At 32.6% G+C, this 14,896-nt stretch overlaps 3 protein-coding genes across 3 annotated transcripts; 1 reads left to right on the top strand and 2 right to left on the bottom strand.

Annotated features, from left to right (window-relative positions):
• Positions 1 to 1,517: 1,517 nt before the first annotated feature.
• LOC124929637 (heterogeneous nuclear ribonucleoprotein F) lies at positions 1,518 to 4,291 on the top strand. Its single transcript, XM_047470038.1, has 3 exons — positions 1,518 to 1,675; positions 1,740 to 2,609; positions 3,723 to 4,291. The coding sequence occupies exons 1-3, from the start codon at positions 1,653 to 1,655 to the stop codon at positions 4,045 to 4,047; spliced, it is 1,218 nt and encodes a 405-aa protein (XP_047325994.1). The 5' UTR covers positions 1,518 to 1,652; the 3' UTR covers positions 4,048 to 4,291.
• A 1,170-nt stretch (positions 4,292 to 5,461) lies between these two features.
• On the bottom strand, positions 5,462 to 7,580 carry LOC124932305. The gene is made up of 5 exons (XM_047472921.1): positions 7,431 to 7,580; positions 6,984 to 7,301; positions 6,709 to 6,910; positions 6,241 to 6,469; positions 5,462 to 5,965 (listed from the first exon to the last, which is right to left on the bottom strand). The coding sequence occupies exons 1-5, from the start codon at positions 7,530 to 7,532 to the stop codon at positions 5,746 to 5,748; spliced, it is 1,071 nt and encodes a 356-aa protein (XP_047328877.1). The 5' UTR covers positions 7,533 to 7,580; the 3' UTR covers positions 5,462 to 5,745.
• Positions 7,581 to 8,777: 1,197 nt separating this feature from the next.
• LOC124929268 (phenylacetaldehyde reductase-like) lies at positions 8,778 to 14,209 on the bottom strand. The gene is made up of 6 exons (XM_047469593.1): positions 14,037 to 14,209; positions 11,110 to 11,279; positions 10,228 to 10,419; positions 9,644 to 9,806; positions 9,196 to 9,382; positions 8,778 to 9,119 (listed from the first exon to the last, which is right to left on the bottom strand). The coding sequence occupies exons 1-6, from the start codon at positions 14,152 to 14,154 to the stop codon at positions 8,975 to 8,977; spliced, it is 975 nt and encodes a 324-aa protein (XP_047325549.1). The 5' UTR covers positions 14,155 to 14,209; the 3' UTR covers positions 8,778 to 8,974.
• Positions 14,210 to 14,896: the final 687 nt, after the last annotated feature.

Here is a 14,896-nt window from a genome sequence, read left to right on the forward strand (position 1 = left end):
GGAATTAAATTTTAAACTTTTGGTCTACTAGTAAATTCTATAGTTCTCTTTCTCCTTTAGAGATAACATATTTTCATGATATAATTGAAATCTTAATTCATTAGTAGAATAGAAGTTAAAGATAAAATTGTCAAACACAGTAAAAAAATTCATGAATAAGGAATGATAAAATATAAGGCAGGTCAGTGCAAACACAAAATTGCAGCTTAAAATTGTTTCATTTTTAAACTTGTAATTTTTTGTTGTTATGTATGAAAAAGTAAAAAATCAACTAAAAAAGTGATAAAATTCTGTAGGTAGGTATATGAGTTTCGGTTCGAGTTCATATATTAATTGTTATTTTGCTTATGATTTGTCAAGTTATTTTAGCATAATAATATATAATATAATTTTTATATTATTTTTTTTTTCATTTCTTTTCTCAAAACCTATATATAAGACCCACAATCTAGTGATAAAAAAGTTATAAAAAAAATCATAATGTCTAATATATCGTAACATTCTAGTGACTCTTCCTCTTCATTATTTTTTCCACTCATTTATAATAAGTTCACCCATCACAAGGCTCTCAAACTCAACATGTGGTGAATTCAATCTCGGACAAAGTCAAAGCACTGCGATTGATCTTTTACCTTAAACTTTAAGCCTCTTCGTAGAGAAAGTAGTTACATCATTTAGTGTTTTTCTATATTTATCCATGAACAATCATTATAAGCATAAGTTTCTCATCATAAAAACATAAACAAGACTTATTGATTAGTTAACCGACAAAAAAAAAATTCTTGTTTGTCGCCGGATTTTCTTGAAACAAAAATGAAATCAGATTTGTTTAAAAGCAAAAACAATAACAATAGTACAAGTGAAAATAAGTTTTAATTTTCTTCTCAATGAATGAATGAGAGAAATTGTGTAAGTGAGAGAAAATATACAAAAATGAAACAACCTATTGTTTTATTTTTAAAAATGTTCATATATTAAAAATGAAAAAATCGTTTAAAAAAAAAAAGGTACTCAATTATTTATCGAACTCATACATCTTCGAGAAGAACGATTAACTCCAAATATACTCTAATGATTTTTCTAGACGAATCTAAAAACGTTATAATAATAATATTATGAATGATACCCATCAGATTACTACGATTATTGAAAGTTTGACGATTTCTCTCGACCTTCTATTATAAACAAGTGAAATAAACTATGAATCATGTATGATATGATAATTCATTAGAGTTTTGCTTTTTAATTTTTAATATAATAAATATAATAATATAAATAGTGGGTCTTTTTTATATAAGAGAAAGAGAATAAAATATATTTATTTTAAATTTTAAGTTTTAACATAAAAATATATAAAAAATATATTATATATTATGAGTCTAAAAAAACTCAATAAACTATCTAACATGTATTTTATGAGCTAGAGTACTAAAAAAGATGTTTTAAAAACAAACATTAAGAAAAAAACTTTAGAAAGAAGTGAACGACGACGTTTCAAGCTTTCCTTATTGAGGATGCTTCCAATTTCCGCAGACCTGATTAAGTAAGGGGAGTATCGTCTTTCCTCATCCTCCTCCTGAACCCTCAACTGCAGTCCAGAGAGAGAGAGAGAGAGAGAGAGACACCCGTTAATATTGTTTTGGCAGTTAAAAATGTTCTACAGAGGAGCCTTGAGGTATGATTTCTTGGTTTCTTTCTTTTAATTTCAAGCTTTTGTTCATATATCTTTGTGTAAACAGTTATGGCGATTTGAGTGACGGACGTGAAACGGGTCCAAAACGACAACGAATAATGGATCCTCTTGCATTTTACGGCTCTACTTCTGCTGCTTCAACTTATATGTACAATCCCATTCATCATCATCATCATCTTCCTCATCCTCCTCCTCTTCCTATTCCTCTTCCTTACTCATTTGTCGGCGAATCGCTTGCTTGTCCTGTTGTCCGACTTCGAGGTCTCCCATACGATTGCACTGAAACTGATATTGCCGACTTCTTCCGTGGACTTGATATTGTCGATGTTCTTTTCATCCATAAGGGTAGAAAATTCATGGGTGAGGCTTTTTGCGTTTTAGGATATGCTCTTCAACTTAATTTTGCTCTTCAAAGAGATAGGCACAATATTGGTAGGAGATATGTTGAGGTTTTCAGGAGTACAAGGAAGGAATATTACAAGGCTATAGCCAATGAAGTTTCTGATTCCCGTGCTGGTGCTGGTGCTGGTGCTGGTGCTGGTGCTGGTGGTGCTGGTGGTGCTGGTGGTGCTGGTGCTGGTGATTCGCCTCATCCAACTGTTCCTAGAATTAAATCATCTGATGATTCGAAGGATCTTCTTGAGCATACAGGAATTCTGCGCTTAAGGGGACTTCCTTACTCGGCTGATAAGGATGATATTCTTAATTTCTTCAAGGGATTTGAACTTTCTGAAGAATCTGTTCATATTACTTTCAATTCAGCTGGAAGGCCTACAGGGGAATCATTTGTTGAGTTTTCTAGTATAGAAGATTCTAAAGCTGCCATGGATAAAGATAGGATGATGATTGGAAATCGCTATGTTGAGCTATTCCCTTCTTCGCGTTCCGACATGGATACTGCAATTTCAAGGGGCAGGTGATTGATTATCTTTCTTGTCTTCATTATGCTCCTCTATAATTAATTATGAGAAGCATATATATGTATATCTGGATTTTTCTTTTCTGATTGGTTTAATATGCATTACTTATGTGGCCTACTTATTCCAACAATCCAAATCTTTGATGCTTTTATAATCACATACAAGAAAAAAGGATCAAGACCTGAGTTTTGTTACATATTATTCAATTTTATATTGAAATTATCCAAATACCCTCTTGTTCTTGAATTTCTAGTATGCTTATCTTGTGCTTGACATTCAGAGGAAGAACATGCAAAAGTTTCTATCTTTAGACTAATGCTCCTTAACTTATGATTCTTTGGGAGTAAGTTATTTTGTGGTAATTTATCTGACAGTAAGGGGAACTTTATGCTTCTAGCTTCAGATTGTATTTCAATTCACATAGCACGGCAATACCTTTTAAGGTGTTCTGAATTGTCCATTGCCTGTTCTAAGGTAATATATCCAATTTGGTCAAGTTAACAACCTGAATATGAACAATAACAGTAAGCACACATAAACTGAGAGTTATTGAATTGATTCCCATTGACTAAACAAATCATTTTGTTCAGTCATTTATTAGAGATTCAATTTTGTTTGTTCTTCCCTGTTGGTTGTCTTCAATTGTTAGGTGACTCTTGATGTTTAGGGGGTTCAAGACATCAATTCTTGAAATCAGACTTTTTTTTTCATTCTAGTTGAAGACAAAATAAGACTGATCTATAACTTACTTGGTTTGTTGGCTCGGTAGGGCTAAAAAAAATCGTCGTGAAACAAATCGTCTTGAAACAAATTGTACAAATTTCACGATAATCAGATATTTGGATCATCGGAGGGAGGTTTGAATGTGGTGTGATTTCTAGTGTATCCAGGCAGCTACAACAAATGTATATGGATTTGTACACATAAAATTATTTGATGCTTTTCATCCGGATACAAATTTGTTTTGCCCATTTGGAAACACTTTGTTTTCAAATCTAGATTTGAATTTGGATCAAAATGAGAAACTGCCAATGAACTTTTTTTAACGTGTCTGACTATATGCATAGGTCATATGGAATATGTTTAACTTAGTTTGTATGTTTTACCAGACAAAAGAAGACAAGAAACTGGGATGGTGGCAGCAATGAAACAACTGAAAACGCGGGGGTGCTGCGAATGAGAGGGTTGCCATTTTCTGCTGAAAAGGATGATATTTTGGAATTCTTTAAAGACTTTTCATTGTCAGAGGAATCTGTTCACTTTGTTCTCAATTCAGAGGGTAAGTCAACAGGTGAAGCATTTGTTGAGTTTGAGAGTAAAGAGGATTCAAGGGCAGCCATGACCAAGAACAGACAATTGCTGGGCAATCGTTACATTGAGCTGTTCCTGTCCTCGTCAAATGACTTGAATGAAGCAGTCAGAGGAGGACGGTGATTTTGTGTTCTCCAACTTTCTTCGTCTTTGTAACTGCTACGTGACATTCTAGTATCATGATAACAAACAAACAGTACTAATAGTAGATGCTGTTTTCAAGTTTTGTTTAGGTTTTAAGTGAACTGTTGAGTTTTGTTGTTTGATTTGTTTATTTTTCAAATGAAAAGGAGATGAGGATAATGACCTTATTTTATGGATGTTGTGGTATTGTTGTTACTGGTTATATATTTGATAAGATTGTTAACATTGGTTTGTACCAGAAAATTAATATCTAGACTAGAAGAATAATCATATTGTTATTCTGATATAAGTAGATGCAATAATAAGATGACCACTCTACCTACTCTTGAGGCCAGATCAACTGTGGAGTGAGCAATGTCATTGCAGAGACGATAAACAGTGCCTGGTAAGACATGAAATAACTCACTAAGGGAGCTCAAGTGACATTGACCAAAGGTTCCCACTTAAACGCAACTTGAAGTGGTATTGACATGAAATAACTCACTAAGGGAGCTCAAGTGAGATTGACCAAAGTTTCCCACTTAAAACGCAACTTGAAGTGGAGGTTATGACTGAGGGTCTCATATGTAGAATTTGTTTGATTTTCTTCATATATTTTGTACCAAAAAAATAAAATTCATTTGAAGTGTTTTGATGCTTCTTTCAACATGAGTTTTGAATATAGTAAAAAGGGCATTAAATTTCAAAGAAAGTGGGCCTTTAAAACATCATCAGCAGATGTAATGTAACATTGTTTGTTGGAGATTTTGAGCACTGTTGTTTGCCAATCATACACTCTTCACATACTTTGGATGTAACTGTGATTTTGAGGAAACCCTAAACCATTTCCTTTTGTATGATGGTCCTAAGTCATAACCCTCCAAAGCTTGAGTGACCATATCAAAAGTGTCAAAGTTTGTTTCTTTTCAACACGACTGTGACCTTGTGTGACATGAACCTACGAGCCTTCATCGATAGAGGAGTTTTTTACTTTAGCCATAAAATTGGTTATGGAAACAATAACTCTTTTGAATAAGAGCAATAACATCTCTAATGGGGTCATAGATCTCTCACACGCACATTGTCTTATTGTGATGACATGCCACTTTTCTTGTCATTCCCCATCATCTCAAACTCTTTCCTTAAAGTCTGCGGGCTCATTTGGTTCTGAAAGAGCCTTGGTATTATTTATTTTTCATAGATTCCCAAATATTTTTAGTCCTTTAGCTTCAAACTCTCTAATTTGATTTTACTCATCTGATGTAGAGAAATTAGTATCATTTTAAGATATACCTGATTCAATGACTTCCCAATAAATATAAGCAAAACCTCTAAACACTCAATAAAGGACTCTTAAAAATGTAGAAATCTGCATCTCAATAATATTTCTGCAATAATTAAGAAAGATTAGAGATGAGAATATGGTGCTCTTTTAGCATCTAAATGCTATAAATTATTAGAAAGAATAAAAACACTTCAGGCTCCCTGTAAGTGAGCATAGTCATTCATGTTCTATAAATTGGTCCAACCAAAACCAATCATATATATATTCTCATAAGGATTGTATATATTGATTACATTGTTATACAATAAAAACAGAAACATTTTCCAAAAAAAAAAAACATATCCAAAACTAAATGTCTTGGTCTATAATCTATATATCGGCTGGCCCTGCAGCTGCTGCATGGCGGCGTCATATTATGATTCTGTGTCCCTGATTTCTTCTTCTTCCTCCACATTTTGTTCATATGTGGTTTCTTCAGTTAAGTTGTATGTATCTTCTTCAGATTTTGTCTCAAACTCATCCGCACTAGTACCATTTTGGGGCTCAGTATGGTTATCCATCATCCCAGACAAAGATAATCTAGGAGACCACTCAAGAACGTCATCGATGATATTTGAGACCCGTTTCTGGTACCTGCAAGTAACCCAGCATGTTTAGTTAAGAACTGAATGTTGATGTCAAGGACCAGTAAATTCCTGAGTACCAAATGGAGCAATTTTATTTTAGATTAGTTTTTCGTTTTATCTCAGCAGGAGTGCTTTTCAGTGAGAACCGAACATGAGAGATCTCAATCTCTTAGGAATTGAACAATTTTTGTGTACCCAATTAGACATTTAACAATTATATTGAGTAGAAGTATGAAATAGTGATGTTAGATTATTCGGGGATAATGAGCACAGCAAACAAACCTGTATCTGGCAGCTTCATCAGGAGCATGATGCCTTAGAATTAAGATCACTAACACAGCAAAACCGAAGTAGAAAAGCCTTGCAGTAAACTTTGGCTTATCATCCTCATCTTTCTTGGGCCAGAATTGAAATAGTTCACTCAGTGTTGCTTCTTCAGCAAGGATATTCGGAAAAAACCAGACACGTTTCCCAATAATTGTATATAGAGCACCAAAAACTGCAGCTCTGACTGCCAAAAACAAAAAGAGATTGAAACTTAAAAAAACGGATGAATGAGAGATAGACTATTTTTTTTGTGTGTTTTTTTTCAAGAAATAAAGTGACCATAAATATATGAAGGTCATCATCATACAACACACAAAACATCATAGCTGTGATAGATTACGACAAACAAAGTAAGACCAGTCAAGAATGATTAAGATACATAAAACGTATTATGACTTGAATTGTACAAACAAACTCACTCACATAAGAGGAGGCTAAGTATGAGTAGCAGTAGTCCAGCACAGGAATAGAGAATGAGCAGCTTGACCTGATGAGGGTATACAGGAAACAAGCAAATCGCGAGTGTTAGCACTGGCCAGAAGAAAGATAAAAGAGTTTGCCACAATGGATGTCGTTTTTCAAAAGTCCATGCAAAGAAGGCATCTTGTTCAGAAAAAACTTGATCCTACAATAGAAAATAAAAAAACTCAATTTCAGAAGTTAAAAACAAAATGCCCCTCCAATATTGAAGAACTTACTGGGAATATCTCCAAGTGTGCAGGCCATGTAGACAACTTCTTCTTCCCGGGTCGAAGAGTTTTCACGACACGATCACAGCGTGCTAACAATTTTTTATCCAGTAAGATATTGACTATATCTTCTACATCAAGATTTTTATCAGATTCTAATATATCCTTGACCTCAGGATGAGTCTTCAAAAAGCTAACAAAACCCTTTCCTCTGAAATATTCAACCCGAGTCTCTTGTAAGATTGCCCACCTGGATTCAAGACCTTTATTATCTCTGACCTTCTCAGCAAACAACTGAAATACATCCTCCTTCTTGTCTGCTTTTTTCTGTTTCATTTTTTCAAAGACAGAAAATAATTATATAGACATTCAACAACATGAACCCAATCAAATGCGCAATTTTGGTAAATGCATTTTAAGAGAAATGAAATGGGAGAGAATGATGAAAGGAGAAACCCTAGGAGGAGAAGTATCGTTGTTGGTGCCGCCATTAAGAGCAGGTACAGCAGCAGCAGCGGATCGCTTTACTCTCTTCTTCTCTGCCCCCGCTTTCTTCATCTCTCTCACTGTGTTCTTCTTCTGTGATCCTGTCTTCCGACCAAAGTAAACTTGAACTGCTCAATTGTATTATTAAATGAAAAGATAGTTGTCATTTAATTTTATTAAATTATTATAATATTTTTTTATTTTATTTTAATTAATGAATGATATGATAGAATAATTTAAAAAAACAAAATATGATATATAAAATTTTAAATTTAAAAAGTTATTTTAACATATAAAAAAACTCTCAACAATCTAACAGAGCCTTAGTAAACAAAAATTTCCATTATATAGACAAGATTTTAAAAAGGATATAGATTATACAAAGATTTCCATTATATAGACCTTTTTCAAAAAGAAAAAATGAAGTAAAATTAAAAATAGTTTTGAATACTTTAGAGTTAGTCTGATTTTTAAGTTTAAAAAAAATATTTTATTTAATGTCATTATAATTTTTAAATTATTTAATTTATTAATTAAAATATTAAAATAATATTACTTTATTTTTATTAAATTTTAATATAAAAAAATATTTTAATAAACCTACTTTTTCTAAAACAAAGATCCACAAAATTAAGTAAATACTAAATAACATGTCACAAATCTTTCACCACACTAGGCCTTGTTTGTTTTGAGATTTTATTTTATCCATTCTTATATGTAAAGAGTACTTCAATATTATGTAAGTACTTTTCCTATATTTAAATAAAATGAATAAATAATAATTAGATAAAAAGGATAAATTAATTAATATCTTCTAAAATTTATAAAATATCATACTCTACGAAATATTAGTAAATTATTATTATAATTCTTTTAATATATAAAAAAAAAAATGATAAGGATAGAAGATTTGGAAGAGAAAAACTAAATTTAATTAAAAAAAATATATTCTCTCTTCATTCATTACTCCAATTTCTCTCTCACTATCTCTTCTACTTTACTAAATTTAAATAACAAAATAACATTTTCTTTATAAAAAAATATTAATACATTTTTAATATTCTTATAAATTACAAATTTTGTTTAAGCATAATTCTTGTTCCTTAATGTTTAGGCATGATAAATTGATGATACTTGTTAAGTGAGTTATAAATAACTAAACTTTTCACAATTTCAATCCCATATTATTCAAATAACCCTCCAAACACTATTAGTCAAAGAAAGATATTAGTGACAGGTAATGTTGTTGGTCCAAAGTTCAAACCTTCCTTCTATGTTATTCATGCATTCTTATTATATCTGGAGTTCTCTAGAAATTAGAATGATAACAAATTTCAAGTCAAGAGAGATTCTGAACAAAATCCAACAAAAAGTTCATAGTCTGCAGAAACCCTATTTTGCTTTAAGAAACTGTCTTACAAGATTCTCGAAAGCCAAACAAAAACAAACCAGATACAGTTATTGTCGAACTTACCATATTGTTTTCCTTACAATTTCATTTTATTTTAGATGATTTAAGAAGTGAAGAACTTCTTCTCCTTCAAGCTCTCCACTGTTTCCTTGAGGCTTACTTCAATGGGAATGTAATCAATGCCTATGCTTTTTGCCTTTTCCTTTGATACCTGATAAATAGGCACATCTGGATTGTCATCTGCAGGCCTGCAAAGATTAAAAACTTTCAATAATTAGCAGCCATAAGGAGATTAAGAGGACCTACCATCAAATATTCACTTACTTTTGTGGAAGTTCAATTGTAGGATCAATTTCACTTAGCATCTTCACAACATCCGAGAAATGTATAACTCGCTCCACCAAACAATATCTCCCTTTAGCTGAAGGAGTCTCGTATGCATGTATGTGCGCATTTGCCACATCTTTCACATTAACCCACCCAAATGAAGCATTTGGATATGTCTTTGCACCTGCATGCCAAAGTAATGGGAGACCACATCAAGCACTTAGTCAAGTCCAAAAAAGCCTTGTCTAAACTCCAAATGTCTATTTGGAAGCACTATTGTTTTGTATCTGAATCCTAATGAAATCCACCAATAAATTTCTGAATATGGATTTTCAGAAGTATTTAAATAGTTATTTTTCTAACAGAGTTAAGTGAGATGAAATAGCAAAAACCAACCATAATTGCAGAAAATATAATAGTCAGCAAAATTTATATTGTTGTTTACCATTGATTAAATTTAAGATTGCAGCAGCACTTGTATTAAGAGTAGGCTGAAGTAGAGGACCAATAACCATAGCCGGGTTTATCGTGACCATATCAATACCCTTCTCATTTACAAACTTCCAGGCAGCATCCTCTGCTAGTGTCTTTGAAAGCACATACCACATCTAGAACCAAGTTAGGAGGAAAGATATGTTAAGCACGTCAAAACAAATCCACCAAGAGAAAAAAAAAATGCTAGCAAGATTGAAATGATTTATAGACAAAAATAAAAATAATGCAGATAAAGAATGATATTAGTGAGTCATGGTTTATAGAGACTAGGTTACTCATACAATAACCTGGTAATGGTCAGAACAATAGATGGAGGACATAATCAGGTGATTATTCAAATAACCCCAGATCAAACAAGGCCCAGCAGATCACATACACAGATGATACATATTCTTTTATTTTATTTTTTGCGACGAGGGTTTATTCCCTTAAGGAGGATAGTACAACAACCCACTTAGGTAATGAATCTTTCTACTTGAGTTACCCTTGGAAGTTAAATGCTACATATTCTTAATATATCTTTAAAATGTATACCTTATTTTTCTTGCAAAGATCAGGGCTAGAATACCAGGTTTCATCAACTACAACCTCAGGTGTACGAGGTTTTTCATTATATGCAACTGCAGCAATGGAGGAGGTTAAAACCACTCGTTTCAGAGATTGAATCTTTGTACAAGAACCAAGGACATTAAGTGTTCCCTTCACAGCAGGTTCAATTAGTTCTGCCTGTAACAAGTAAGAAAAAGTAATAAACAAAAGGTTCCATCATAAGATTCAAACCTAACATCCTAGATAATATCTTAGCAAAAAAAAAACTAGATTATAACTCTTAGTAGAATACAAGAGAAAAATGTTCTAGAATCCTTCTGTAAGACAGTTTTAATGGGTTGTTTGTCCACAAAGTTTAGGAAAGTAAACTGCTACTACAATTCAATTTCTTCTGGAACCTGGGTGTTCGGGATAACTTTTGCGCACCTTAAATTCCTTATGATTCGCTCTGATATCTAGCACAGCAACCCAACCGCCTTAACCTCATACTTCAGTATGGTTCTTTCATAATAATTAATAAGTCCCTTAATAGAAAGCTTTTGTCTCTAAGCCACCCAGGGTGGGTTGCTTAGACAAATCATTTATTTTCTTAAAACTAAATGTTTTTTTTTTCATTTAGGCTAGTCAATCATTCTACATAAGTTATGTTGCAGAGTAGGCATCTCAATTAAGAAATCTAGGACACAAGATATTCGGATATCATGCAGTGTATTTACTTCTATTATTTTGTTGGCAAAAACAAAGGGAAACAACAGCAAAATTTCAGGAAACTGTAATTGTTAATACTATTTATTTTGAGCTTTCATATAATCCCATTTAAGAGTGAAGTTCAGGATAGATGGAAAAGAAGACGAATGATGAACGAACCTCAGGGTCCTTTACATCATGATAGAATGGAGATGCTGTATGAAAAACACCTTCACACCCTTCCACTACAGAATCAAATGAGCCATTTTCCAGCAAGTTTGCTTTGAACAAGTGAAGCCTTTCTTTTGCACCATCGAGACTCAGCAAGTGTTGTGTTTTCTTTGAATCATCTGAAGGTCATATTGCATAACAAGATAAATATCTTTTAGAACAACTAACTGCTGCCTTTTTATTATGAGAACCAAGAAAGCACAATTTTTTTTTAAGAAAGAACACAATGGAAAGATAGATAGAGAACTTTTAGAATAAAATATCATATTATATAATTTTATTTATTTAGACAATAACACACACATATATACATTGAAATGGGACAATGAAAGGTCTAGAAATATTAAACAAAAATCCTAAAAATATAAAAAAACCTAAGAATATATGAAATAAAAGGGCCTAGAATATGAAATGAAAAGTCTCCACTTATACATTTTAATTGTTTGGTTTAATATTCTTATGTACACACCTTGAGTTTGTCAAGTAGAGCAAAACGGTTAGAAGCAAAACTTTGGTGAGTATGACGGCAATTTAATCATCAGTAAATATGTATCAAGTGATTAGAGATTTTTGACTAGCACGTTCACAGACGAAGTAAATATCAATCTCGATATATTTTGTACGAGAATAGAAAATGATTGATGGAGAGGAAGGTAACACAAATGCTGTCACACCAAAGAGTGAGAGGTTTAAGGGGAGAGACAAAATTCATGTAGTTGAATTGAAACCAAATGATTCTGTAGTTGAATTGAAACCAAATGATTTAGCCTACATAGTAGTGACAACCAGCCCAATCAGAGTCGAAAAATGCAGAAAGTCCGATGGATGAGGATGAGCGAATGAGAAGTCAAAGAATGGTGAAACTTGTGATGAATATAACGAATATTCTATTCACAGCAGCCTAATAAATGGTAGTAGACGGCTGCATAAATTACCAAGCACGATTGACAACAATTACAATGCCTGGTCGAGTATCTGTCAAATAATATAGAGCACCAACGATGTTGCGATATAAAATTCACTCAAAAAAATTGTCCCATCATGTTGAGATAAGGATGACTCGAAGAAGATTGGTGTATTGAGAGTTTTTGAGTCACTAATGTTGGCTTGGAGAAAAATGTCTTTGAGTAAAAAAATACCGGAGGCGGAACGATAAACTTCAAAACCAATAAAGTATGTAGTGGTCCCAAATTTTTTATGAGAAAAAATGGTTGAGTTGAAAATGATTGAGAAGATATGAGAGAAGAAGTTGCTAATAAAGATAATACCATCCACATAAACAAAGATTATCATGCAATCTAGAGAGTGATAAATAAATAAAGATTATCGTTTTTAGATTAATGAAATCAAAGGGAGAGAAAAAACAATTTCAAAATGGTATTCCATTCTCGGAGCTTGTTTGAGACCATAGAAAGCTTTTTGAAATTTGCACACATGGTTATTATAGTGAAAATGAATAAAGTTATGAGGTTGAGACATAAAAACTTTCTTGTGAAGGGAAGGGTTCTATGTAAAAAGACATTGATAACGTCAAGTTGATGAATTACCATTGATTAGTGACAACAAGAGATATGATAATTCGGATAATAACATATGTTTCACAATTAAACTAAAAGTTTTAGGTAGTCAATGTCTTTTTGTCGATGAAAATCTTTTGCAACTAAACGAGCACTATGACTTTCAATAGAATTGTCATTTTTTTCTTCGACTTGAAACACTCATTTGCATCCCACGACATTCTGAGAGGATTGGGAAACAAGAGACCACATCTTTTTTAATTGAGACCATTAAACTCATTGAACATAGCGGAACATCATTAAAGATCTCTGTTGACAGCGGAAAAACAGGTTGGTGAAAAAGTGAAGATTGTTGCAAGGTTTGCGTTTTGAAGAACACGAGTTGTAACACGTGCAATAATATGGTGCGAAGAGCATTCCAGAGCATGTATGATGATGAAAAGCCCACGAGTATGTGAGTTGGGTGAGGATGAGTGATTTAGTGACGATAGATGTTTGATGATGGTGACTGAATGCCTAAAAATATTACATAACATTGTATATGAACACGACAATTATTAGAGGTGTGACCACTTTTATCGCATGTATTGCATTTGAGACGGTTATTTCCTCCGTTACAATTTCTAGAAAAATTGTTGTGTCAAAAGTGAAGCTATTTAAAAGCTCTGATACCAAAAGAATTACTAAGACGAAAAGATGAGAAAAGTTTAGAATAAAAGGTATTGTATTGTGTGATTTTATTCATATATATATTGAAATGAAACAATGAAAGATATAGAAATATGAAATGAAAAGCCTAAGAATATAAAATGTAAGGGCCGAATATGAAATGAAATATGGCCTAAGAAAGTAAGAATATGAAATGAAAAGTCTTTCACTTACACATTTGAATTGATTGGTTTAATACAACACAATCCAAATCATGAGCCAATTGTTGAACATTTTAGAATGAAATGATCATGCCAATTAATAAAACTAAAAGAAACTATGTTTGATGTCAAACCCTTTCTCTGTATGTCATTTCATCAATCCATCTCATTCATATTCTTTCTAAGTCCTTAAAGATCTTCTCATCTGCACTAACAGGTTAAATCTCCATAACTAACCAAATTTCAGGTTTGCCATCTTTACCAAAAATCACAATGTCATAATCTAGAAGAAGAAGAAAAGAGAATCTTAAAACCAAACTAAAACAAAAACAATCTCAATCAGTTAACATATGCCTGAATCACTTCTGAACTTAGAAGTTAATTGGTGAGATCGGAGCAATAAAATCAGATATCCATTAAGAAGAAGCAAAGATGGGGCTGAATCGACTGAAAAGAAAGTAGAAGAAAAGGAGGAGGAGAGAAAACAAACTGGGATCGCGAACGGTGGCCCTGACAGTGTAACCGCGGTGAAGCAATAGCTTAACTAGCCATGAAGCGATGTAACCTGATGCCCCTGTTACGCATACCGTCTTTCCTACACCGCTCATCCTTTCTCTCTCTCTCTCTTTCTCGATCAGATCAGATTGCAAAACGAAACTGTCTACCAAGAGTGAGTATATGGACTCTCTATGTCGGTTAGTCGGTCTATGAGTAGTAAAAGAGATTGCACCAAAATAAACAAATAAACAAATAAACAAATAAATAAATAAATAAAGTGGAAGAAATTTGTAGGAGTGATGGAGAAGGAAAAAAAAAAGAAGATTTGATGAGATGATTCTAATAATGGTCTTAATTGCCTAATAATATTGTGTAAATGACCAACTCATATTTTGAGTCATGCGACGAACCAATTCGTTGAGTGTGTCGGCAAGACGCGACCGCCATCGCGACTAATTAGGATTTTGTCGCGTCGCGTGACATATTATTTCCATCGTAACAAAGGAGGAGTTATTACAGCAAGTTTTATTGGGCGCTAGTCATTTCCCAAAATAAGGGTTTTATTTCATTTCATCAAATTTTACGGAAAAAGAGAGAAAAAATAAATTATTTTATTTTTCAGACAATCTTAAACTACGGCATTCTCCCTCCCAAATATCATATCCCAATCATTTCTAAATAAAAAATCTAAAAAAAACTTATATGAATCTCATTTTCATTAAAAATATTTTTTTAACTTAGAAAAGTCATAGACGATGAAATTTGAAATAAGAATTAAAAAGGAAATTATTAACACTGATTTGTTATAAAATTAAAATAATTTATCTATTTTTTCTTCTTTCTCACACTTTT

Source organism: Impatiens glandulifera, chromosome 3 (genome assembly GCF_907164915.1).
Source record: "Impatiens glandulifera chromosome 3, dImpGla2.1, whole genome shotgun sequence".
Lineage (NCBI taxonomy): Eukaryota > Viridiplantae > Streptophyta > Magnoliopsida > Ericales > Balsaminaceae > Impatiens > Impatiens glandulifera.

Bases quoted from the DNA above. Each gene is read 5' to 3' on its own strand.
- LOC124929637 (XM_047470038.1), top strand. From the start codon at position 1,653: ATGTTCTACAGAGGAGCCTTGAG. The intron at 1,676-1,739 runs GTATGATTTCTT...TTGTGTAAACAG, and splicing joins TTCTACAGAGGAGCCTTGAG to TTATGGCGATTTGAGTGACG. The intron at 2,610-3,722 runs GTGATTGATTAT...ATGTTTTACCAG, and splicing joins ACTGCAATTTCAAGGGGCAG to ACAAAAGAAGACAAGAAACT.
- LOC124932305 (XM_047472921.1), bottom strand. From the start codon at position 7,532: ATGAAGAAAGCGGGGGCAGAGAAGAAGAGAGTAAAGCGATCCGCTGCT. The intron at 7,302-7,430 runs GTTTCTCCTTTC...AAAATGAAACAG, and splicing joins ACGATACTTCTCCTCCTAGG to AAAAAAGCAGACAAGAAGGA. The intron at 6,911-6,983 runs GTAAGTTCTTCA...TTTCTATTGTAG, and splicing joins CACACTTGGAGATATTCCCA to GATCAAGTTTTTTCTGAACA.
- LOC124929268 (XM_047469593.1), bottom strand. From the start codon at position 14,154: ATGAGCGGTGTAGGAAAGACGGTATGCGTAACAGGGGCATCAGGTTAC. The intron at 9,807-10,227 runs GTATACATTTTA...ACTTGGTTCTAG, and splicing joins ATCTTTGCAAGAAAAATAAG to ATGTGGTATGTGCTTTCAAA. The intron at 9,383-9,643 runs GTAAACAACAAT...TTTGGCATGCAG, and splicing joins AATCTTAAATTTAATCAATG to GTGCAAAGACATATCCAAAT.